We start from the raw sequence: 25,624 nt of genomic DNA, 5'->3' as shown, positions 1-25,624 counted from the left end.
CTAAATTTTTCCATAGATATAAAGATTTGGTTTTGAAGTTCGGTTGTACCTGTAGAAAACTTATTTCAAACGGGATAGCACATCCTCATTTTTTCGGAAATGTTGTTAACCGTGCCCGGAAATTTAGAAATGATCCATGTAAACTTGTTGCTCCTTTAAATAAACTTATTCTAAAACTTAAAGGTTACCTATTCAACACTGTAATACGATCATTGAATATTGTTTTTATTGGTATAAATATTGATTTTGTTATCAGTAGATTAAAAGCTAACTAAATATTACTAGTATGTTATATTCATCATATAGATGTTCATGGATCTACAATCTGTCGATACCTGTAACTTGGCATTGGACACGGTCATGTTCTTCTCTGGCTGTTTATGACGTCTTTACACTGAATCCATTGTATGTTGGATGTGTACGGATTGAGTGTTTAGTCTTAGAGGCATGATTTTTTATTAGTTGTTAGTGGCTTTGAACTAGCTGTCAGATAACTGCGAGTACTCTCAGATCTGTTCATTGTGTCTTTTTGTGTCGCGATGTATAAGTACCCTGCCACGTCCACTTGTATTTTTTGTCTATCTGATGAGTTAAGCCTTTTTCAACTGATTTTTATAGTTCGTTCTTATGTTGTACTGTTATACAACTGTCCCAGCTAGATTAGGGGGAGGGTTGGGATCCCGCTAACATGTTTAACCCCGCCACATTATTTATAATTATGTATGTGCCTGTCCCAAATCAGGAGCCTGTAATTCTGTGGTTGTCGTTTGTTTATGTGTTACATATTTGTCTTTCGTTCATTTTTTTTTACATAAATAAGGCCGTTAGTTTTCTCGTTTGAATTGTTTAACATTGTCTTATCGATCGGGGCCTTTTATAGCTGACTATGCGGTATGGGCTTTGCTCATTGTTGAAGGCCGTACGGTGACCTATAGTTGTTAATGTTTGTGGCATTTTGGTCTTTTGTGTATAGTTGTCTCATTGGCAATCATACCACATCTTCTTTTTTATATTAGCTTACTTTAAAAAAAGCTAATACTAACAATGACCACTGCCCGTTCCTCAATCTTGATATCTATATCACTAACGGAAAACTTGATACTAAAATTTATGATAATTGAGATGATTTTTCATTTCCTATCGTTAATTATACATTTTTAGATGGTGACGCTCCCTTGTCACCATCTTACGGTGTTTATATATCTCAACTTGTACGATACGCTCGTGTATGTAACACTGTTTTAGATTTAACGAAAGAAATTTATGTATTACTGAAAAATTATTACACCAGGGGTTTCGATATCACAAACTAGTTAAAACATTTACTAAAAAATCTTTTTTTTATTATCGGCCATATAAGGACATTATTCGTAAATATAGCTCAACATGCAGAATTTTTATACGTTCAGGTATTTCACATCCATTTTTTATGGAAATATTCTTTATAAAGCACAAACATGTAAGTATTCACCTCAGAAACTATTGCATATTTTGGCGTTAATATTGATTCACATATAGGGTCTTTGCATCGGAACTAAACACATTTATTCAAAAACCAGTTGTTGGCATGGCACGGGTTATGTTCTTCTCATATATGTTATGATGGTATGATACTAAACCCCTAAAGGGAAGGATAGTGCCTGATATTTATATGATGAAATCATAATCTTTCAATCTGTTTAATTGAAGTCAGGAGCTGGCATGTCAGTTAACTGCTAGTAGTCTGTTGTTATCTTTGTTTGATTGTCATTTTGTTTATTTTTCTTTGGTTACATCTTCTGACACCAGACTAGGAATTCTCTTGAACTGAATTTTAATGTGCGTATTGCTATGCGTTTACTTTTATACATTGGCTAGAGGTATAGGGGGAGGGTTGAGATCTCATAAACATGTTGAACCCCGCCGCATTTTTGAGCCTGTCCGAAGTCAGGAGCATCTGGCCTTTGTTAGTCTTGTATTATTTTTATTTTTAGTTTCTTGTGTACAATTTGGAGTTTATTATGACGTTCATTATCACTGAGGTAGCAATACACAGTTAGAAGTTTAGTTTCGCATTATGGCCCCTGTGAATTTTTTAAATATGAAAGTTTTTGTACAATAAAATAGATTTTTAGATAATTGAAGACTAATATAGCCTTCTTAGTGGGTTTATATGAACATTTAGATTGATTTGAACATGTTTTATAGGCCATTTCAATGATTGATAGTCCATATTTTCCTATCCGTACCGTTCATAGGTTCATAAATTATTGTAGTGTTTATCAACAAAGATTTTGCGCTCGATCTTTTTAACTCAATTTTATGGAAAAACGAGCAGGAAGACATATGATTTTTTTTGGACCACTTGATAGATATAAACCTATGGATTCAGGAAAGGTATCACTGTAATTCATTGAAATTTTCCCTAAATTTTGGAGACTTTTTTGACATGTTCACCCCCCTTTTTTGCTATATTTTGTATCTAAGAAATGCAGATTGTTGCCATGGTTACACACAAAAGGGATTATATTTCACCCTTATGACCATTAGAAATCAAATCTATGGAAGATTCTCTTTCTACAAGTATATACATGCATAACACACATATAAAGCCTTCTTTGTTAGACAGGAGGGGAAAGAGGGTGTTTAAAAATTATGAGTGTCAATTTTAAGTTTTTTTCCTAACTGTGTATTGCTACCTGAACTAGTATATATTTGTTTAGGGACCAGCTAAGGACGCCTCCGGGTGTGGGAATTTCTTGCTACATTGCAGACCTGTTGGTGATCTTCTGTTGTTGTTTCTATGGTCGGTTTGTTGTCTCTTTGACACATTCCCCATTTCCATTCTCAATTTTATTTAAAGAAAAAAAGTTATGAAATTTATCTATGAGTACTCACAGTTCTTACATTTACATTTTTGAAATACTAAGGCTTTTCTACCTCAGGCATAGATAACCTTAGCTGGATTTGGCAAAACTTTTAGGAACTTTGGTCCTCAATGCTCTTCAACTTCGTATTTTATTTGGCTTTTTTAATATTTTTGGATTCGAGCGTCACTGATGAGTCTTTTGTAGACGAAACGCGCGTCTGGCGTATATACAAAATTTAGTCCTGGTATCTATGATGAGTTTATTTATATGAGACAACCAACTTAGAATTGTGATTGAATTGTAGTAGCATGATAAACGATTGTGAGCACTTAAGATCATCACAGGTTTTTCTTTTGGTACATGTTGCTTCAGTTGTCCTCAGTTTTGCATATTGTGTTTAGAAGACTGTTGTTTGTTTTTCTTGCCATGTTGTTGACATTTTGTCTTCAACTAGTTAGTTGTGATATACATTAATTTCGGAATGGTTTTAATTTTGGTTCTTTCTTGGCCTTTTATAGCTGACTTTGCTAACCAGAAAGTGTCCCATGATCATTAGTGTTTTACATTTCAATCTGTTCCTTTTTTTAAGTCAGAATTAAACGCTTTTTTTGTAAAGTTCTTCATTGGGGTGTAAAAGCGTTGACCGTAGTACATTTTGTATGAAAAGTCTAAACATGACCGTACAACCCTATTAAGTTACAAAAAGGAGCATTTAATACTTATAATTACATTTTTAGCTAGGATCTTGAAAACACGATTTTTGTTAAGTTTTAAATTAATTCACCTGTGCACTTTATTTTGGGACCTCGTGTCATCATGAATGAGAATTTTATTGTGTAATGCATTGATAAAGAAATATAGTGAGATGTGCCGTTAGCCAATTAGAATAACGCATTTTATTGAAACATACATCTAATGCAATTATTGAGGTAAAGTGTTTTTTTTAAATGTCAATGATTGTATGAAATTCCACTTCCAAACGAAGACAAAGTAAACAAATAAGTGTAGAAATGTCCTCTTGGATCATTCTTTTAGATGGATGTTTTTACTGACAAATGATAACATAGTGTTTCAGGAATAGATTACCTTAGCATTATTTTGCAAACATTTTTGGTCCTCAATGATCTTCAACTTTGTACTCTAAACATTTTTTGGTTCGATCGTCACTGATGAGTCTTTTCTAGACGAAACGCGCATCTGGCGTAAAAATATTTTTTTTAATCCTGGTATCTATGATAAGTTTATTTGTATCTTTGGGTCATTTGGAATTATCTAAAGACTTGTGTTTGTTATTTGTTGGTCTGTTTGATTTATTTATAAGAACGATAAAACAAAACAATAATCGAAATCGATGTGACAAATCAATTGCAACGATACAGGTATATAGGCAAATACAAAGACTAAATAAATTAATTTATTAAGAACAGACTTCCCCATGAGAAAACTCAGAGAGGAATACTATAATACTGGCATTATTACATAAAATACACTGTTACTGCATGTGAAAGTGTAATCTAAAATCAAGATGCTGCATATTAAAGAAAGCTGCTTAACAATCGATTATAAATTTTATAAAATCGAAGCATGAATTTTGCCACATTACATTATTCTAATGCATATATATACTTAAACACAAATTTTGAAATTAAACATAAATAATTTGAAACTGATTGTTGAAGTCTGTATATTACATCATGGCGTCGCTTTTATTTTTATATCCGGGTATTTGCAGCAATCACTTGGTTCATAATGGTGAAAATGTGATCGAAGTTAAGTTTGGCTATACATATGCCATCATCTGTATACACTGTTTGGGTATTATCCCAATTCGTCCATTTTTCATAATTTGAACACTATTCCCCGGCATTTCACGCACAATTTCTACCACTTCACCTACTTTAACATTGTGTTCCGAAGGGCTCTATTAAATATGTTAAAATGAATATATCTTAATAGAATATTTAAAAAAATACAATATCAGTCACCACGTATTTACCTATACTGAGTCCCTAGTTAGTTAGGAAATGCTCATGTGTGTATGTATAGCTGTAAAGTAGTATATACTAGGATAACTATAATTGTTTCAAATTTGCGAAAGCTTTAATTTCGTTTTGTCGTTTATTCATTTGTATATATTTAATTTTCAGTTTCTTGAAAACTGTTTGTATGTGATCTAATCTGATTTTTAGTTCCCTTCCACGTTTTGATATCCTGCACCATTTGAATTAACCGCTTTCCCTAGACTGTATCCAAGACACGATACCAGTTGCACTCGAACATTTAACTGAATAAAAATGATTTTAAAACTCTTCCTATTGATAATTATTAAGGATGACGTATTTTGATACCTCTGCTGGTGGACTATCAGTCCCCGAGGGTATCATCAGCTCAGTAGTCAGTATTTCGGTACTGACATGATTAAACAAACTTTTCTAAAATTGTCCGTTTATAAATTTATAAATTATTAAGAAACTAAGGTTTCAACTCCCTCAGGCAAAGTTGGCTTTAGATGAATTTGGCTATTTATTTTAGGTATTTTTGACATACAGCTCTTCAACGGTTTCGGTACTTATACATCTTCGGATTTCAAATGTTCTGCTTTGAGCGTTCCTGATGAAGGTAAATCCAGAAAAGCGCTTCGGACGCAAGAAATTAATAACGTGTTGTTTTCAATATTTTTTTGCAAGACTTAAACCATATTTTGTATATGGTGACCGTACTTTGTATAATTGAATGCAATATGGCATTACATATTTTGTCCTATGTGTTCCTCAAAGTTTTATTACTTGTTATCTGTTTGTGTTATCACTTTGAAATGAATAAAAGCTATACAAGTTCCGTTCTTTTGTTTTTTTGTGATTTTTTTGCTGATACTGATTTTATATCATGGATGAATACCCCGTATCCTTTGTTTTTCTATTGTTAATATAGCTTTGTTGTATAATTAGATTCCCTAGCGTGCAGTTAAAACATGATTGCATCTCTGATAATTCCCGTTAAATATATATTTGTATATGCAGCCTTTCTTCTATTTTGTAATTACCTACTGACTGAGTGTCAAGTCTGCAATGACCTATTAATGACAAAGTCTTATGTCTGTAATTATTTTACATACCTTCGATGTGTAAGGGCGTTGTATTTTACCCTGTGCTCGTTCTGGTATGACGTCATGTACATCAGAGTACCCAGACTCCGTTACGTTCGGACCTGAAGTTAATAATAGTAGTTACATTCACCATGGACAAATTTACAATTATCTATACATTAAATCTTTTTAAGGTAAATATATCTTAACCTAAGGTTTTTAAAGATAATATTGAAAAAGCAATATACATGACTTTTTGTCTTTTACCTCAAGTCTGAGAGTGATGTGTTATTCTAAAGTGTTTCTTCTTTTTTTATGGTATTTCGAAAAGATAGAAAATATATAACAGTTTTGTCTTATAATTTAATTTTTTATTTCATTTTAAATTGGAGTAAATCGTGAAAAAAACGTTGATGACGCCACGGTCACATGACAAAATTATGTCTATGACCTAATGAACACAAAGACGTCAGCCAATCAGAAGACGCATCACATCCAAAATTGATAATTTAAAAGCTTACCTCTGTTTGGTCTTACATCAGATATGCTTGAATACCCACTAGACGCTGAAATTGTCAGTTACTTTATGAATTAAAACAAGTAAAACAATCCATTCTATTAAAAAAACTATTTTTAAACAAAATGTCGATTTTTTAGACGATATGTTGGATTTAGTTTTGAATTTGTGCACTAAAATTCATTAAAAGATAAATGAGCATGCTTAATACATTTGTAGCTTCAGATCTACAAGTATGGTCTTTCTCGATGAGTTTATTTAAAGCTACTAGCTCGATGCCACTATACTAAAGGAAATGGTTTATAATCAACAACACAATTGTTTCTTCATAGCACTTACTGATGTCATCATCAAAAGAAATAAGACATTGTTCTTTTGTCGTTATTCTCTCCGTGGGCTTTGGCTGGTCTGTAGGACGTGCAGGAGGGGGCCTTGCTCTTGGTTGTTTTGGCAAGTCCTGTGGAATGCGTTCAGGTGGGCGTCTGCTGAGTGTGGTTTTGTCATTGTGTCTTGATTGGTCGTGTCCAGAACTGCCCTTTTTGGCGTAATAATTTTCATAAAAGACCTCAGCTAAAATAACGAAATGTCCATTGTTTAACTCCCCTTTAATAGTTTACTGTATATTCATTATCAGGTATGTGGTATTTGTTCCTACGAGTAGTTGCAAATCAAAGTTAATATATTCAATGAAGAAATTCTGCATTATATCAAAGCAAATACAAAAAAGAATATTCGACTTTACTTTTCACAATTAAAATGCCTAATTCCATAATTTTAAAAATACTACGGAATTCAATGGCTTGGCCACATTTTGGTTGTGTTTTGGACGTGTTAGAAGTTTGATAAATGTATTTTGTTGTGATGGTACTTTTTAATTCTGGTTGGATATTGTGTTGTGTCTTATCGTTAAGGGTTTGCATTATATTTTAATCTTCTATTTAAGGAATGACTGTAATATTTTTTCTGTCTATGAAGATATAACATAAAAAAACACACACACAGAATGACGCGCGTAGCGGGTTATTTAACAGTGTGACATACAAAGTTATATATTTTTTTTGTGTATTTCTCTGACCTGAGTGTTATTGAATATATGAATAAATTTATTTGTAGAAGCATATAAAAAATGCTATGGCAATACATAATAAATACATAATGTGACAACATACTGGTAACTGAGAACAATACAATAATAACATACATGTTGTAGCTAACCATTAATATCAGATCTAGCTTTCCATGCACTCTTCAAATAGTTACAGAGCTTAATTGTTAGAGATCTAGAATTAGCTTTCAACAAACAAGATAGTTTAAAAATAGTAGGCCATGAACAATAATAGCGTGGCAAAAACAATATTCTAATTGCCCTATATGCTGGACACACCAATAAAAATGGAATTCATTCTCAACACATTTCATATTACAACATACACAAAGACGCATTTCTCTTGGTATATCAGAGAAGCGACCAACTTCAGCATTAAGTTTCAATGTACCACTTCCTAGTTTTGTAAGAATGTTACTATTATTAATTTAGCCAAAATAATTTTCAAGACAAAAATCAAACTTTATACTACTATACACACTTAATTTCTCACAGTCACACATATCTGCTGACCATTTTTGTAGATATTGGTCTTTAATGCGTGTCTTTATAATATCAAACGATATATCAATATTATTCTGATCAATCCAATTATGGTTCATTCCAGGACTAAATTAAAAATCACGCACATTAGATGCCCAATTATTGTATTTGTAAGAACTGTATTCCTGTCACGTAATGTTATCTTTTTAGCTGTATTTTCAACATTGCCAAATAAGCGAGAGGTTTGACTAGCTGTTTTGTTATCAAAAGGTCCTGCACTAAGTCAGGAATATGGTAGTTGTTATATCCGTTCTATGTATATTGGCGTTTGTTTTTGTTACAGCCCAGTTTTTATATTGCTCCCTTATTTTCCGCTTATAATTGACGTGTTTCCCTCTGTTTAGATTTATGACCAGGATTTGTTGCAGATATATCGATTTAAGACTATTGAACAGCGGACTACTATTGTTTCTTTAAACGGTTGCACTATTCCAATTTCGAAATATAAGTACACACAAACATTTATAACAATTTGTATTTACCAGTGAGCTCTCAATTAACTCATGTGATTTTGATGGCTACCTTTTATTTTTGTCAAATCTCTGAATCAAGTTTTAATCTCAAATAATAATACAGCCAATAAAATGTTGCAGTTGCATGCCAAGAGAGAGAAACAATAATGTTAGTAAGAAATAACACTTATCTGACGTATAAAGCGATGCAGTTTGTTAATATAAAGCACATTACATATTTCAAAGGCACTTCTTTTTTAAATCTGTTTTCATCACAGAACTGTTTTAAATCTACCACTTGCAACAGTATTTGTCATAAAAAATAATCCACAATAACTCAACCTTATATTTTGTATTTTAAAGTCACTGCACAGTTTCTATTCTGAATTTAACGAATAATTTATTATTGCAACCCATCAAGCAACCAACAATGGTGTGTAATTAATTAAAGCAAACATTTATATGGTTTTCGCTTTTCTTGAATGAGAAAAACAAGTCTACCTTCTTTAGCCCCAAAAAAGTACTCAGTTCTGCGGAGACACGTGTTGATTGATCATTCAATACTTTTACAAAAGTTATCAGTTTTCACATTGTCCGACATAGACATCATTCGTTAAATGCATGAATATATATATTTTGTTAAAAGTGGGTAAAAATATATCAAAATGTTTGTCAGTGACCTTATATGGTGTATACAAAGTCAGTAAATTTGAAATGAAATTTGCAGCGACACCCTCGTTCTTCACCATGTATATACAATATTAGGTCTATGACGGCATAAGTATGGTAGTATTGAACAAGAAACAACAGTTGCTAGTGGTAGAAAAATATAATTTATGGATGAATGCAAAGTTCTTATAAGAGAAACAGAGAGATACAAACATTTCGAGAGCAATATTAATTCCAAGCAAACTACATATAAACTCACTTGGTAATTCTATACAGAAAAGAAAGCAATTGACAGTGATGGTATTTTATGTTATATGTTACAATAAAGGTAAATGTGATGAAAAAAATAACCAACGACCGTTAAATTCAGTTATTGTTTTTAATTTGGGGAGATAACTGTATGAGTTATATTGGTTAAGACCTCACCAAGTACTTTTTTTTTTATTGTAGTGGTCTACTTCTGTGGAACTCCCGTTTCGTAGTAGGTTCAAGAGGTTCAATTTTCTAATTTATTTAAACTGTATTTCATGATATTTATCATACATTAGATCTGCTTTGATTGCTTTTCGTCAACGTTTGTAAACAGAATGGGATAATTGGATATTGGTCTCGAGCATCACTAAAGAATCATCAACTTATACATTAAAACGGTACCATCAATATAATAACGAGTTTCTGTTCTTCGTAAATTCAGTAATGTTTGTTCACCTTCGTTTGCAACGCTTAGAGTTAAATTGTGAAAAAAACTATGGAAAAAATGACGTTAGAAGTTCATGACCAAATAATCAACTCGTCATAGATACCAGAAAATACAATTAGTATGAGGGAGTTCCAATTTGATTTTTGTCAAACTTTCAACTTTTCACATAAGGGAATTACTGTTATTTTACAATAATGATAGGTGCTTTATATCAAAACGTGAAAATAAGATATTCATAATGTCGTAACGTACCTGGCCTCTCTGAACCTGTCTTATTTTTGTCAATAAAGTCATGTAATTCTTTGTCTATATCACATAGTTCTAACATTTGCCGAACATTTTCTGCACACTAAAATTACAAATGTCGGTTATTTAATAGCTGTATAAGGTGAAATCCGCTATTCCGAGCTAACGCTCACCTCACCTTGGTCGGGTTGTTGTCTCTTTGACACATTCTCAATTCTTATCAAAGTATAAGGGTATATTAAGCGATGCCTTCTTTGGACGTTTGAATAAAGACACAACACCGTTGACTTTACTTGGCGCTTAAAAGAAATATTGAACTGTCGGTCGCGATATATTTAATTGGGTCTTCGGATGGTTTCGGATAACATTTTGACCTGATAGACAATGATACTTGTAGTAGGTGTTCTGATTAATGGGATCGTTGCAAAGTAACATTAATTGTTGAATCCGTCCTAATAGATCTACATTTAGGGCTGAATCAATCTTATGATACATGTAGTATGCCTTTGAGATGTCAAACTAAATGGAAAAGAATGTAATTTAAAGGTTTTAGAGTAAAAATTACTTATATACGTAAGAGGTTGAATTGAATAATTCTGACTTCATTGACTAGGGTATCAATTAGTTTTGTCATTGAACATTTTTCAATTGGTTGCCTATGGATAACCTTTCGACCGATTACCGAGTTGTCTACAGTATATTACTGACGTAAGGGAAAAGATCTATTGAAAACCGGTTTGTTTTGTTTTGTTTCTGAGTTTAAAAGGATGTAGTATGATATGTATATAAACTATGTCTGTTTTATATCATTTACATTTCACAATGTTGAAAGAAGTGAAAAATAAACGTGAAATAATGAACTTAATTAGTTCATTTTCTTAGGTTCAAGCTTATAGATAATTAAAATTTATTTTAAATCTAACCACTTTGTGTATTGTAAAAATAATTCCAAGCATCAATTGACATGCCTTGCACAAGTAATTTACACAAGATATGAAATCGCTACCTTGATAATGATTCTCAAAAGCCGGATCATCTTAAACTGAGCATGATTTACTAAGACATTGAAGACGCTTATCATGTCAACGTACCCTGTCCCACACTTGAGTTAATGCAATTCCCTCATGATTTGGGTTTTACTTCGGTTTGTACGATTTAATAGATGTATGAAATATGGGCATCGTTAAACTACTTTTGCCTTTAATTACCCTTCCATGAAGTATCCTTACTCATGATGAATATTTAAGAGGGGACAATAGGTACGGGGCGCCGAATGGGACTCTTGAGGTTTTGTACAAAATTCAATTCTGTCAACACAAAATCATTGTTGTCTTACAAAACTATGTGATACAGACTTGTTTTATGGGAAATTCAATTTTGTGATGACATTATACATTTTTGGAGACAAAATTCATTTTTGTCATGACACAAGTCAATTTTGTCAAAAAGGTATGCAAATATGAACTGTCATCACAAAATCATTGTTGTCTTAAAAAACTATGCCATACAGACTTGTTTTATGACAACTTCAATTTTTTTATGACATTATACATTTTTGGAGACAAAATTCATTTTTGGAGACAAAATTCATTTTTGGAGACAAAATTCATTTTTGTAGACAAAATTCATTTTTGTCATGACACAAGTCAATTTTGTCAAAAAGGTATGCAAATATAAACTTATTTGCATACAAAATTGACTTTTGTTACCTGATATGGAAATTGATTCACAAAAGTCAATTGTGTGAGACAAGAATCGAATTTATGAGACAAAATTGACTTTTATGAGACAAAATTGGTTTTTGCATGTTTTGTGAGACAAAATTTAATTTTGTCAAAAGTAAATTTTGTCTCACAAAAGTCAATTTTGTCTCACAAAAGTCAATTTTGTCTCACAAAAGTCAATTTTGTCTCGCAAAAGTCAATTTTGTCTCACTAAAGTCAATTTTGTCTCACAAAAGTCAATTTTGTCTCACAAAAGTCAATTTTGTCTCACAAAAGTCAATTTTGTCTCACAAAAGTCAATTTTGCCTCACAAAAGTCAATTTCGTCTCACAAAAGTCCACTGAAAGATAATTTTGTATGACAAAATTTTAATTTTGTTAAACTGAACTCATTTTTGTTGAACAAATGTCACTTTTGTCTGGTCAAAATTAAATTTCGAGTTCAAAACCACAAGAGCCCCATTCGGCGCCCTGTAATAGGAGATCCGTTAACATGTTAACAAACGTTGATTTTGGCAAAACAACAAATGTAAAAATGCTAAAAACAGATAACATAGTGTTGAAAACAGTTAAAATATTACATTTAGCTTTCGAATCAATTGATTAACATAAGCTCTCACCTGGTCATGGTCTACACATGCTTGAGAGTCTATATTAGTACACTTCCAGATTAGCTCTCTCAGAAGCTCAATTCTTGCTTCTTCAAGATGTTCGAATTCCTGCAGAAAAAAAAATATATAAAAAGTAAAATAACAAATTATTGAATTCCAAGGAACATTTAATATGCTAAGTCCGTTATCAAATGGTTAAATAAAAAGCTCAAATACATAAAACGAATAGAAAATAACGGTCATATTCCCGACTAGGTAAAGGCCATATGTAGACAAATGGTTGGTTAAACCTGTTTTATAGTCAAATGATAAAATGCATATAAAATAACCAATCTGAACAGGACTGATGAACTAGGAGGGATTGGAGTGTGTAAAGTAATAATTTTTTTTTAAACAAATTTAAATATTAAAATATCAACACAAGCAATTGAAAACCCGTAGTCAAGGAAAGTTAGAACAGTAAGAAGTGATTAAATATTATTCAGGGCTTAAATAAGTATTACCATAGAAACGCTACATTTTTTACATTAGAAAATAGCTATAAAACCAGTTTAAACTAGCTATAAAACCAGGTTTAATCCACTATTTTCTACATCAGAAAATGCCAGTACCAAGTCAGGAATATGACAGCTGTTATCCATTCGTTTGATGTGATTGAGATTTCGAATTTGCCATCTGAATAAGAACTTACCTTTTTTTAATTTTTCTCGAAGTTCAGAAATTTTGTGATTTTACTCTTTGCACTTTTGCAGACAGATAACTGAAACTTACGCACAAAGCATAATCGTTTCGGTAGCATGTAATTTATACGAACATTAACCGATATTTAATTGTTGTACGAAATTATGGTTATTTTTAACATATTTCTAAAAGTGGTGATATAAGGTTCATGGCAGGATGCTTTTGGATTAGTTCTTTATTTGCAACAAGGATAAATGTCCCAAAATCTACCTAAATTGAAAAATCATTTAGGCGTCAAGGTCCATAAACTGCATGTGTTCAATATTCATTCAATACTAATCAAAATCTGCATTTGAAATACATTTGAAATACATTTGTGTTAACAATTAAAAAAAAAGACTTCTCGTCTTCAAGTACCTTAAATTATAAACATGATAAAATGAAAGTTGAAAAAAAAGTATGTAATTACAGAACATGTGTTCTCCATGTCTTTTTCCCATTGCGTTCTTGTGTTCTCTAAAGTTTCTATGCTGCTCTTGTACGATTGATCTGAAATTAATCAAATGAACTGTGTATTCTATACTAAATAGATATATTAAGAAGATATATGTTTTTGTCTAAAAGTAACGTAAGCTTACAAATAAATAAAAACGAATGTCATATAAGTGGAAGGCTGAAGCTTGATATAAAACCAGGTTTTACCAATCATTTTTATCCGCAAAACTTTACTAAGTCAGTAATATGACAGATGTTTTCCACTTGTAACGTGTGTTGATATAGTTTAAGTTTAATTTTTGTCAGGTTTTGAATTTACCTTCCAGTTTGGTTTTGTTTTCTAATATATTTCATATTCTATAATGTATAAAATTGAGAAAGGAAATGGGGAATGTGTCAAAACGACAACAACCCGACAGGCCACCAATGAGTCTTCAATGTAGCGAGAAATTTCCGCACCCGGAGGCTTTCTTCAGCTAGCCCCTTAAAAAAATATATGATTCTGAGGATCTTTTGTCAAACCGTTTTAAAGAGGTTTCCTATATCCTCATAAAGAAAGGTGGCATTTATATTAAATTACCATGAAGATTACCCGCTAAACGTAAGAATATAAGAAAAAAAATTTTGTTAGTTCAGAGACTAATTGTCGAAATTTATATATCCGACGAGGGACCGGTTATACTAAGGTTTTTCTACCTCAGAAATATTTTTCCCTAGGCTGTATTTGGCAAAACTTTTAGAAATTTTTGGAAATGCGCGTCTGGCGTATATATATATATATTTTGTTAACCTGGTATCTATGATGAGTTTATCATCAATCAGAAACTGCTAGTAAGATTGATATCGCTAAAATATTGCAATGTCATACGTGTGTATAATAAGGACTGCAATGGCGTATGTGTGTGTACTCTTGGTGCCCAACGTACTTTGTAATTGACTATTTATTTACCGTTTGGCGACACAAGGTCACTTTTAGAGGATATAGCTGTACATGTGATCATTAAGGCTTACTGATATGGAATATCTGTATGATCTTTGAAGTTCAAAGTACATTGTTTTCGCTTATTGTGCATCGTAAGCTTTAAAACATTTTGGCAATAGCGATAAAAAAAAACATTACTGTAGGACATTGAGTATCATTTTGCTATTTTGGAAAACGCTGAGATGAACTTTTTGTTCAAATTTTTGTTACCGGGGAGCATTGAGGTTAAATGCTTTCAGATTGTATTCCTGAAAACGAAATGACGTTACCTGCTTGTTCCATAGTTTCAATAGCTTTGTCTTTGACTTTCTCAATCTAAAGTTTAAAAGAAGAATGAGTTAATACAAACAACTCGATTGTAACCCATTGGTAGCCGAGGGCTTTCGTCGATATGTTGATGTCATTAATACATAACAGATTTGAGGAAGGGGTTTTATTTCCAGTGAGGACATCTCAAAATTACAAAAAATAAAGATAAGTTTTTTAATTAGTCCCATTAGTGAACAAAATTCAGTAAATTAGCAATTTCTTACTTAATGCAAGAATGCACAAAAAGGAAACAATTAAATATAATTTAGAGAGTTCATTTCATCGATAGATTTCGGAAATTCGAAAATAAGCACAATTATTTAGAACAAGCTTGACAAAGATAGAAACAACACACTACCGAAGACTACAATATAAGCAATAATAGTCACTCGCCAATTCAAAAGGGCGACATGAAGTGCTCTGAAAGAGGTCCTGCACATGTGTCTATAATCTTAAGTTAAATTATGTTTGATGTTTAATATAGAAAAGCAATGCCCACCTTGTCTAGATCCTTGGTTTTCACAGTGACACTTTGTTTTGCATTGTTGAAAGCCTCTTCGGCGTTATCCTTTTCCCGACATCTCTGTGTGTATTTTTCTTTAAGCTGGAAAATTTATAAACTTGTGCAATAAACGAAAATCTTAGTTGGAACTATCGCGGATGGTTTTCATGACTCAAAGTGACTGATCTGTTTTTAAAGTATACTAGTTTGGCTCAATGAGTACAACATTTTTTGGCGATTGACATTGGCGGACCCAGTACTTTTTATAAGAGGGAGACAACTGAATGACCTAAGGGGGAAAATTCAGTCATGCTTCAGTGATTCCCTATCAACTAAAATTTTCCCACAAAAGGGGAGGTGGGCCGACAGGCCCCCTGGATCGATCCGCCTTTGATTGACATAGAAGTAAGTTTGCTCAAATATGAGTGTCTCAATGTGGTGTATAAGTTTTTTTTTTTGTTTTTGTTTGTTTATAAAAGTAATGAGTAAACAGGAAATAGCACTTGCGGTAATTATAAATGTAACGTGTAAACAGGCGTTTATATCCCAAACGTTTATTCCAGTCAATACTTGCATCCAAGTTTTCCACAAACAATACGGCAATACTAAAAACTACAACTATCTACGTTATGCACAATGAACAAAAATATATACACGGGCTCTTTGACGATACAAAGTAAGTATGAACTCTTATATATACAAGTTTATACAATATAACAGTCTGTCCTCCTAATGGGACGATATGTCACTATAAGACAATGCGGCTGGTTGGTACAGCTTGTCCTCCGAATGGGACAATCTGTTATTACTAGACAGTGCAGTCTGTTACAACTTGTCCTCCGAGTGGGACAGTCTGTCACTACCAGACAGTGTGGGCTGGTACAGCCTGTCCTCCGAGTGGGACAGTCTGGCAATGGTTTGTCAATCCTGTCAACGCGTGTACGTCCACTTTGTACCCAGTAGAAAGTGTCCTCTGAATATCAAGGCTCTTCTAGCACTTTTAAAATATATCCGACGTACGGTACGCTCGGTTGAAGGATGACAGCTCTCATCGACAGCCAACCGACAGCCTCGAGTCAAACAACAAATGGAATTTTTTAACGACCTTGACTGGCTAAACAGCCCTTGCTTACCCTCGAGTGCCGTTTCTCATTCTATTATATACCTGTGGTCGATACCACTATTTCCTTGATAGGGGTGTTCTCTATATGTTACCCTTACGGAGCATATAGAGGCCTTTACGATCACCCCTATAACTTTCGACCCGGCCACTAATTTTCCCGCCAAACGTCTAAATCTATGTAAATCTTTCTCAAGCGTAAACCATGCATTGCTACACTAAGATTCTACTTGATTGTAACCTTAACGACTAATAAACATTACATAAATAAAACAATTGTCTGAATCGAAAAACTCACTGATATGGTATGCTTATAAGATTGTTGCTTTGATTGGTTTGATTTTCTTATAGTTTCGTCAGTCTGTAAAAAAATAATTCTGTAATAGAATTGTGTTGACAATCTCAATCCAGTTTTATTTTAAACAAATAAACCTGCGCACCGCTGTAATAGGAAGATAGATTAATGAAAATATACGATTATGAAAACTTAGTGGAAATAGTAGTTTCCAAAGCACTTTTCCAAATACCTCAATCAGAAAAACTCATATCCAAATTGACTTTTCTTAATCAGACTATTTAGTCACCTTATTCATTTTTTAGTGGAAATCAGATAGATTTGAAAAGACAGACGCATATTCTCTATTTTCATTGTATTTAATGAGACAATACACAGTTCATCCGACCGACCGTTTCTGAAAGCAAATGTTTGATCTTTCTAGGTGGGATTTGAACGCCTGCTTCTGTGACACCGTAGCAACTCCTCTTGTATACAATGTCCAGTGACCTAGCTATATAAGTAAAGAAAAACATTAACAAACATGAGGAACTATAAGGCAAGATGACACGGGAGATTAAAAACATCTGACAAAATAAAACGCTCGAGTATAAATTATATCAAGCAGAATAACGAATGAATAACATCTGTAATAATCCGGACAAAGCAACATCATTATAATCTGACATTGACGTACCGCATGTCTTTTACTATTCTGATCAGCACTGAACTCTGTTAACTCCCTTTCTAATGCCAGAAATTGCTTGGCTGCCAAATCATGAACAGCTGATATTTTCTCCGTCTCTCGTTGAAGTTGTAAAATCGACTTACCAAGATCTCTGAAAGACATACACACAAACACACATAAAAATAATACAAATATAAAATACCTAAAATGATAACAATAAAACAAAATGAACCATACAATAAGTAGGCATCGTAGCAATTGATTACTATAAACCAATTAAATATTGTTAAACAGAAATGTTCTAAAGAATAGTGTGATAAAAACAAAAATAAGAAAATTTAAAAACAAATTAAAAATATATGCATGCAACTATTTCACGTATCCCGCATCTCCAATGCATTAACAAGTCAAGCTAATACCATACAACTCTAAGTAAAAATTGAGTGATTCTTGAACTCATGTCCAGTAGCAAATAGCATATATATTCAGGGCGAGAACAAATAAATACAATAGGTTGTTTTAATAAGAAAACAAGGACGAAGGACATGACATTAAGATTGCAACAGGTTACCTACAGACCCTTCAAGAAATCTTGAAACTTGTATAGTTGGCAGTCTGTGTCCTCTTCACAAACAAGGTACGACACATCAGATTTAATGTTCTTATCCTTACCGGACGCTGCTGCATACTTATAAATAGCAAAACGAAAACTCTTCATTAACATGCGTATGTTTGTTCGGATTGGAGACATCCATGTGGCCATATATCTATAGGCTATTCGATCCTTGGGTACGAATCATATGTAGAAAATGGCAAAATTGATAAAATTAACCTGATTTTCGATACAAATCTAGTTTACTTTACAACTGAACTGCAAGATATAGCACGAATCAGTGTCAACAATACGGTGTCAGTGTTAAATTTTTTTTATCGAGTTTTTTTTCTTCTTTAGATATACTAGTAAGAAGATGCGGTGTCAGTGTTAAATTTTTTTTATCGAGTTTTTTTTCTTCTTTAGATATACTAGTAAGAAGATGACAACTCTCCATCTAAGTCACAATTTATAAAAGTAAACCATTAAAGGTCAAAGTACGGTCTTCAAAATGGACCATTGGCTCACACCGAACAGCTAGCTATAAAGGGCTCCAAAAATTTACTAGTGTAAAACCATTCAAAGCGGAAAACCAACGGTCTTATCTATGTTCATTTTTGCATAATTCTCTTATTCTTTCTCTATGATACATAACAGAAAATTACTATAAAAATAAAATTGAGAAAGGAAATGGTGAATATGTCAAAGCGACAACCACCCGACCATAGAGCAAACAACAGCCGAAGGCAACCAATGGGTCTTCAATGCAGCGGAATTCCCGCACCCGTAGGTGTCCTTCAGCTGGCCCCTAAAATATGCATAATAGTACAGTGATAATGGACGTCATACTAAACTCCGAATTATACACAAGAAACTAAAATTTAAAATCATACAAGACTAACAAAGGCCAGAGGCTCCTGACTTGGGACAGGCGCAAAATTGCGGCGGGGTTAAACATGTTTATGAGATCTCAACCCTACACCTGTACCTCTAGCCAATGTAGAAAAGTAAAGAATAACAATACGCACATTAAAATTCAGTTCAAGAGAACATGTATTTGTATATTGTTTTGCTTTATTCAAAACTCTGTTCAAACGGTTATGCTATAATTAACACAAACATAATAAAATGCAGCATACCCCATCTCTTCTGGGTTACCAATTTTCTTAACAGCAATCGACAAAGCCTTTGAATAGGCTTGCTCTGCTTTTATTCTTAAATAAACAAAAGGCATGTATAAGTTATTTCATTTTTAAAAAGTGTACAAATACCCCGCTAATCGTAGGTCATTAAATAAATATAGTGTCATCGACTAATCGGAGCTATGAGTTACTAGAAGCTGCAATGAGGTGCGAGTCTTTGATCTGTGCTTAAAATTGACGTTGGAATGAAGAGCTGCCTGCTGTTTAAAGCATCGTTCTTTGTCTTTGGGTAAAACAATATTTATATATTTGTGTTCTTGATAACCGACATATGTGTTTATGTGTCTTTTGATTGAGTTAATTAAGCCATTTCAATTGATATTTTATAGTTTGTCTTTCTATGTTGTGATGTTATACGAGTGATTCAGGTAAAGATGAAGATGAAGGTTGAAACATATCAAAACGTTTAGACCCGTTAATTTGTTTGCACCTGTCCTAAGTCAGGGTTCCCGATGCTGAGTGGTTGTCGTCTGTTAATGTGGTTTATAAGTGTTTCTTTTATTTTTTATAAAGATTAGATCGTTGATTCTCCCGTTAGAATGGGTTTATACCATTCATTTTTAGGATCCGTTATAGCTTGCTGTTCGGTGTGAGCCAAGTCTCCATGTTGATGACCATACTTTGACCTATAATAGTTTTCTTTATACAAATAGTGACTTGGATGGATAGTTGCCTCATTGGCACCCATACCACATCTTCTTATATCTATATGTAAAAGAAACACAAATTCAACGACTCAAAAAGTAATTTTTTACATAACTAGAGGGCGATGTATTATAATCAACAATAGACAATGTTTTTTTACAATATGCAAATGTCAAGCTCTCTATAGACATTGTGTAGCAGTGAAGAAACATTGCTACAACTTAAAAGGCAATGATTGCATTATTTCATGCATATAATGTCTTCCAAAACAAAGAAATTCGTTATTCATAATGGAAATCTGACTACATCACAGGCTTGTGTTATTAGTATATTGTCTTTTGAATTACTTTACCTTTCTTTGAAGAATTCGTCTATTTCTTTACACATTTTTTTGCCTGATTTTAACCGTTGACATAAAATTTCATAGCCTCGAACTCCTAAAAAGTCAGCTTCCTATTGTAAAAAACAAAAACAAACTAACATATAAGTAAATTTTTCATAATCCTCATTCGAAGCATGTGTATTTATATGATAGAATTGAGAAAGGAAATGGTGAATGTGTCAAAGTGACAACAACCCGACCATTGAGCAGACAACAGCCGAAGGCAGACCAATGGGTCCTCAATGTAGCGAGAATTCCCGCACCCGTAGGTGTCCTTCAGCTGGCCTCTAAAAATATGTATACTAGTACAGTGATAATGGACGTCATACTAAACTCCAAATTATACACAAGAAACTAAAATTAAAAATCATACAAGACTAACAAAGGCCAGAGGCTTCTAACTTGGGACAGGCGCAAAATTGCGGCGGGGATGTATGATATTAAGACATCTAGACCAGGACTAGCAATGAATATGATAATTGATCTATTTTTTTCCTCATTATTTATCAAGTATTTACAGAATAATGAGATGTGTTCAGAATTTTTGTTTGTTTTCAATTTTTGTTTGTTTGTTTTGTTTGCACTTACATTGCTCCGTACAATTTTTTTTCTATAACGGTTTGGTACAGGATAGGAATTTAGTTATTCCTCAACTTTTAGTTAATTTTCCTTTTTTCTTCATGTTTTTGTCCATTATTTTCTTTTCCTTATATGTTTCCGATCCATTATTCCCTGCATTCTTTGCCTGACTTTTTGCTGTTTTTTTCTATTCAAAATTTGTTGACCCATTATTCTCATTTTTATCAACCATATTCTCATTTATATTGCAGGCCCTCATTTATATAAGCATTCTATTGATCTATACTAATCCTTACACATAGGCACTCGTCCAAGAATTCCCCCCGGCCTTTTATACCTTTATAAATAGGATTTTTTTCTGAGACGAGTGCCTGTGTCCCTACACGATTTATGGTGGCCGGATGCGGCCATTTCACCTTTTCGATTTTTCGTGTTTTATCCTTTCATTTTGCAAACATGGTAAACGCAAAATCGGAAAATCGGGAAATCGCTAAATCGTGAAATCGCGAAAGCGAAATCGAGAAATTGAGAAATCGGAAAATCGTGAAAGCGAAAACGCGAAAACGCGAAAGCGAAAACGTGATTATGACATTGACTTTTATTGCTTTCGTATTGTAACTTCATGAAAAAGTCGACCATGCCTGATGATGTCACATAGAAAGATCTTTCGGAAGGAAGGATTGAATTTGTCTGCATATTAAAAAAACCAAAACATTAGAGATAGATTCCACCATAAAATCTTTTGCAATACGAAATTTATCCACTCTCGACAGTTAGATTTTAAGTATGTAAAACTCGGCAAGTCTCGCGTTTGAAATTTGAAAATTGAAGTATCTCGAGTGAACAAATATCGTATCACACTCGATACAGTGGTAGAATCTATATCTCATGTATCTATCTATAATTATATAATTTATATAAAACTAAACTTCCTGTTAAACTAGGATGTAGATAAGTTATACAAGTAGTCACTTCTTGTAGTTATATCTTTTTATCGGTTCAAAGTCAATTAAAGTATAGAAAGGAATAGAAACCGACATTTGCACAATCAAGATCAAACACGGAAAAATAAAATAAAATTCATGTTTATTAAAGGAAAAGAAAAAAAGAGAACAACAGAAAACATATGTACTAGCATATGTAGATTTGTAACAGCACGGTCTCTCTTAGTCTGCATCATTCAAACTTAAAGAAAATCCTACTGAAACCCAAAGAGTCTGCTTATAGCGTTTCTAATCTGGTTTGAATGTATTCCTAAGACCTCTAGCCAGTAGGTATTGCACTGTGTCTATATATATACTATCATAGTTGAACATGTTGAATACATATAGTTATCAAATTCAATACTTTAAACAAATTAATATATATGCATTCATTTGAAACCAAAAGTAATGTAAAAAATCCGTATTACCGATCGTTATATGTTAAATTTAACTTACCCAAAAACCGTCCACAAATTTAAGTCTTGTCATTTTGATCGAATGAGGAAGTTTAAATCTATAAATATAACCTGTATAAAGTTCAAAGATAAAGATTCTTTGGTTATGTTAAACATTAAAGTGTTTATATAAAGTAAGTTACGTTAAGATGCAGCTGAGTGCATACTTCCGTAGTGTACTGCAGCTAGTGGTCTAGACTATGTCTTCCCTATCATAGATTCTTTAAAACGTAATTTTACAAAGAAAGTGTGTGGGGGGGGGGGGGGTCGAGTTAACTTATTGGAATCTTTGGAGCACCTTAATTGAAACAAAACAGTGATATTGTCTCACTTTCTAATTTGATACACATACACACTTAACGCTGGCAGATCCAGGGAAGTTTGTTTTAAGATCAATGAATTTGAAATGGGACATATATTTCGACCCTCCCTTTTTCTACTGGGTAAGACCCCCCCTTTTTTTTTCAAATAAATGGCTCCACCCCAACAATATTGGCCTACTTTACCTGAATACAGAAGAAAGCAAAATTAAAGAAAATGAAGACTGTTGGACACTTACAATGACAGACAAATCTTTGGTTTTCTGGGAATATGCTAACATGGCTCACAGCTGGTACACATATATCATTACAGAAATCTTAGTTAGAAACGATGGCGGAATATGCTTATGGTAGGTATAAAACATTTCCGAAGTCCACCTGATATATTTGTGATTGTATAAAGCCAGCTCATAAAGCGGTTGCATCTTGACACAACATTATGATATCTATCAAAACATAAGAGAGGTTACCAAGAATTACGAAATATAGCTCACAATGGAACAAAGAGTAAAACAAAATATCTGACTCCTCAATATTAGTTCCAGTCAAACTTATTCAGATCTTAGTCCTCTAACCGATATAATCACGGGTGTAATATTTACCTTCATGTTTCCTGTTTATGTTTTACTGGTTTTGCTATTTGCTTTATTTTCATTTTTATAATTTGCTGTTTTCATTTGCACTTATTCTTGCAATGGTCTTTTGTTTGTATTGTAAAGAAATATGTGGTTTACCACGAAAAATTAGAAAAAATAAATAATAAACAAAGGGATTAAATATGATAAATTTGGGAAAATTAAGAAAGGGAGACGAATTTTGAATACCATATTTTAGTTATTTTTTTCGTAAGTTACTATTTTCGCAAATAGAAACAAGAACATATTGTTTAATTCAATTCTTTATTGAGTTAATTAATTTTTACTTAACATAACTCATATTTGCACATCTTAACCAAAATAAATAAAATGATTAAATTGAATTTCTTCAACATTTGGACAACGTCGTTAGAACGTAAGAGAAAAGCGAACAATACCAAAGAGTCATTTAACCTCTAAAGTCGATGATAAACCGTGGTGTAGTGGTTAGTGCATCGGACTACTAACACAAATATTCCTGGTTCGATTCCCGGTCGGGATGAACATTTCAGGAACTCAATTTTCGGCTCTCCCTTGACACCATTCGCGAGTATGATCTTGAGGAAACGATGATAGTCCGTCGGAAGGGGACGATAAATGGCTGACCCGTGTTAAGAGAGTGCCATATCTCTTTGCATGTTAAAGACACCCTTGTAGATTTCGAAAAATAGTAGGGTAATGCCGCTACAAGGCAGCACTCGCACCCGCAAAATGGAAAGGGATTTATATAAGTTGCAAAACTTGTTTCCCAATCCACTATTAATAAATATGTTTAAACTAAACCGAAAACGCAATGGCTAAAAAAAGTTTGAAAAAAAAGACTTACAGGCAAAAACAGTACACACAACACAATGACAGAAAACTATATAGACTGAGCAACATTAACACGAAACCACCAAAACCAGGAGCAATAGCAGGAGCTTCGGAATGGTAAATAGATCCTTCTACAAAAGTGGCACCCATCATGTTGATCATGTTAGTACTAACCCGATGATAGATCTAATTCGGTTGGTCACTCGGAAATAGGAAACGGGACTGTAGGTACGACAATTGGAACTTTTCCATTTTCATTTGTAAAGCGAATATATTCCATAACGGTCAACCAACTCGTGATGAAATAGTCCAGAAGTCGTTTTAAGCAGCAACCCTCTATCAAGGGAATTGATGGTAAAGATACGTCCAACATAGTTAACTAGTAGGGTTCAATTAATAATTTAGAGAACATGTTTGAAGGCAGCTTTCAATGAATAAAGATACAAGTCGACAAGAAGATGGACACAGTCAGTGCCCAACGAAATGTCGATTGTTTGTTAAAAAAAGAGTTCCCAAAACGTAACAAATGTTTTGTTAATCAAGAAATCAATCATCTTAAGTTGATGATGTCAGTTTAAGATAATGTTTTGTTTACGTAGAGTGATTCTTTGCAAAGAAAAATTCGTCCCTTTTGAAGCCAAAGTGATACTTGTATTTACGTTAGGCGTTGGTCATTCTTTGTATTTTTTTCAATGAAACAAGCACAACCAATTCGTTCGACTTGTCTTTTCGTCTGGAAACATGCATACAAAACGTTGGGTTGGGTTAACGCATACGATACAGTTACAGGGAAGGTAATGACGTTGCTAACGTAAAATGTTATTTTCGCGACGTCAAACTATGACATATCGGGAAAAGATAATTTTTTCGATTGATTTTTATCATTCGAACTGATTTAATTTTTGAGAGCATGGACATCTATTTTTTAAAACAGCAAATCGGTTTCATTTTGCAAGGAGATTATGTGACCAAAATTTTATAAAACTGTAAATAGAGCATTTTTTTTAATTTTGATAAACATGCAGCAAAAAATATACGTTTTTTCCTCTATTCATGAACATTTGATAAATATAGAGTTATTTCAGAATAAAAATTGCATAATTTTTAATGATACATATAAAATACAGAAATTACCGATTATTTAACAAAAAAACAATTCTTGTTTATCGTTAAAACAGTAAAAAAAAATACGGACACAAATCTGAATTTTGAGCAAATATACAAAATTTTGACCTCATTTTACTCAAAAAGTAGCACATGAAGGTATATTTTTTATTACATATTTGATTTAATCAGGTAAAAAATAGCCTATATGCAAATTTTCATCATCTTGTAAATACAGGTTCAAAACTGTATCGTATGCCCTTAATTCTGAATTAAGGTAGCTGGGATGTCTTTGCCCATAACAGATGATAATCGGTTTAGATCTTTATTGAAGTGTGCAAATTTCGAAAGTAGTCTGCAATT

At 32.9% G+C, this 25,624-nt stretch overlaps 1 protein-coding gene across 2 annotated transcripts; it reads right to left on the bottom strand.

The window, feature by feature from the left end:
• Positions 1-4,249: 4,249 nt before the first annotated feature.
• On the bottom strand, positions 4,250-22,548 carry LOC134681142 (proline-serine-threonine phosphatase-interacting protein 2-like). 2 transcript variants are annotated; one of them, XM_063540593.1, is made up of 14 exons: positions 22,391-22,548; positions 20,343-20,443; positions 19,283-19,357; positions 17,561-17,702; positions 16,888-16,950; positions 15,467-15,571; positions 14,928-14,973; positions 13,651-13,730; positions 12,510-12,608; positions 10,173-10,269; positions 6,791-7,021; positions 6,456-6,500; positions 5,965-6,056; positions 4,250-4,770 (listed from the first exon to the last, which is right to left on the bottom strand). In XM_063540593.1, the coding sequence occupies exons 1-14, from the start codon at positions 22,421-22,423 to the stop codon at positions 4,630-4,632; spliced, it is 1,350 nt and encodes a 449-aa protein (XP_063396663.1). In that variant the 5' UTR covers positions 22,424-22,548; the 3' UTR covers positions 4,250-4,629. The 2 variants fall into 2 exon arrangements, with proteins under 2 accessions (XP_063396663.1, XP_063396665.1); XM_063540595.1 differs by lacking the exon at positions 6,456-6,500.
• Between the last annotated feature and the right edge of the window lie 3,076 nt (positions 22,549-25,624).

The sequence above is a fragment of the Mytilus trossulus genome, chromosome 8, assembly GCF_036588685.1.
Source record: "Mytilus trossulus isolate FHL-02 chromosome 8, PNRI_Mtr1.1.1.hap1, whole genome shotgun sequence".
Taxonomy (NCBI): domain Eukaryota; kingdom Metazoa; phylum Mollusca; class Bivalvia; order Mytilida; family Mytilidae; genus Mytilus; species Mytilus trossulus.
This window is presented reverse-complemented; position numbering and strand designations above follow the sequence as displayed.

Coding starts and splice junctions, on each gene's coding strand:
- LOC134681142 (XM_063540593.1), bottom strand. CDS start 22,423: ATGACAAGACTTAAATTTGTGGACGGTTTTTGG. Junction 16,951..17,560: donor AGAATAGTAAAAGACATGCG/GTACGTCAATGT, acceptor ATTTTTTTACAG/ACTGACGAAACTATAAGAAA. Junction 7,022..10,172: donor GACAGGTTCAGAGAGGCCAG/GTACGTTACGAC, acceptor TCGTTATTTTAG/CTGAGGTCTTTTATGAAAAT.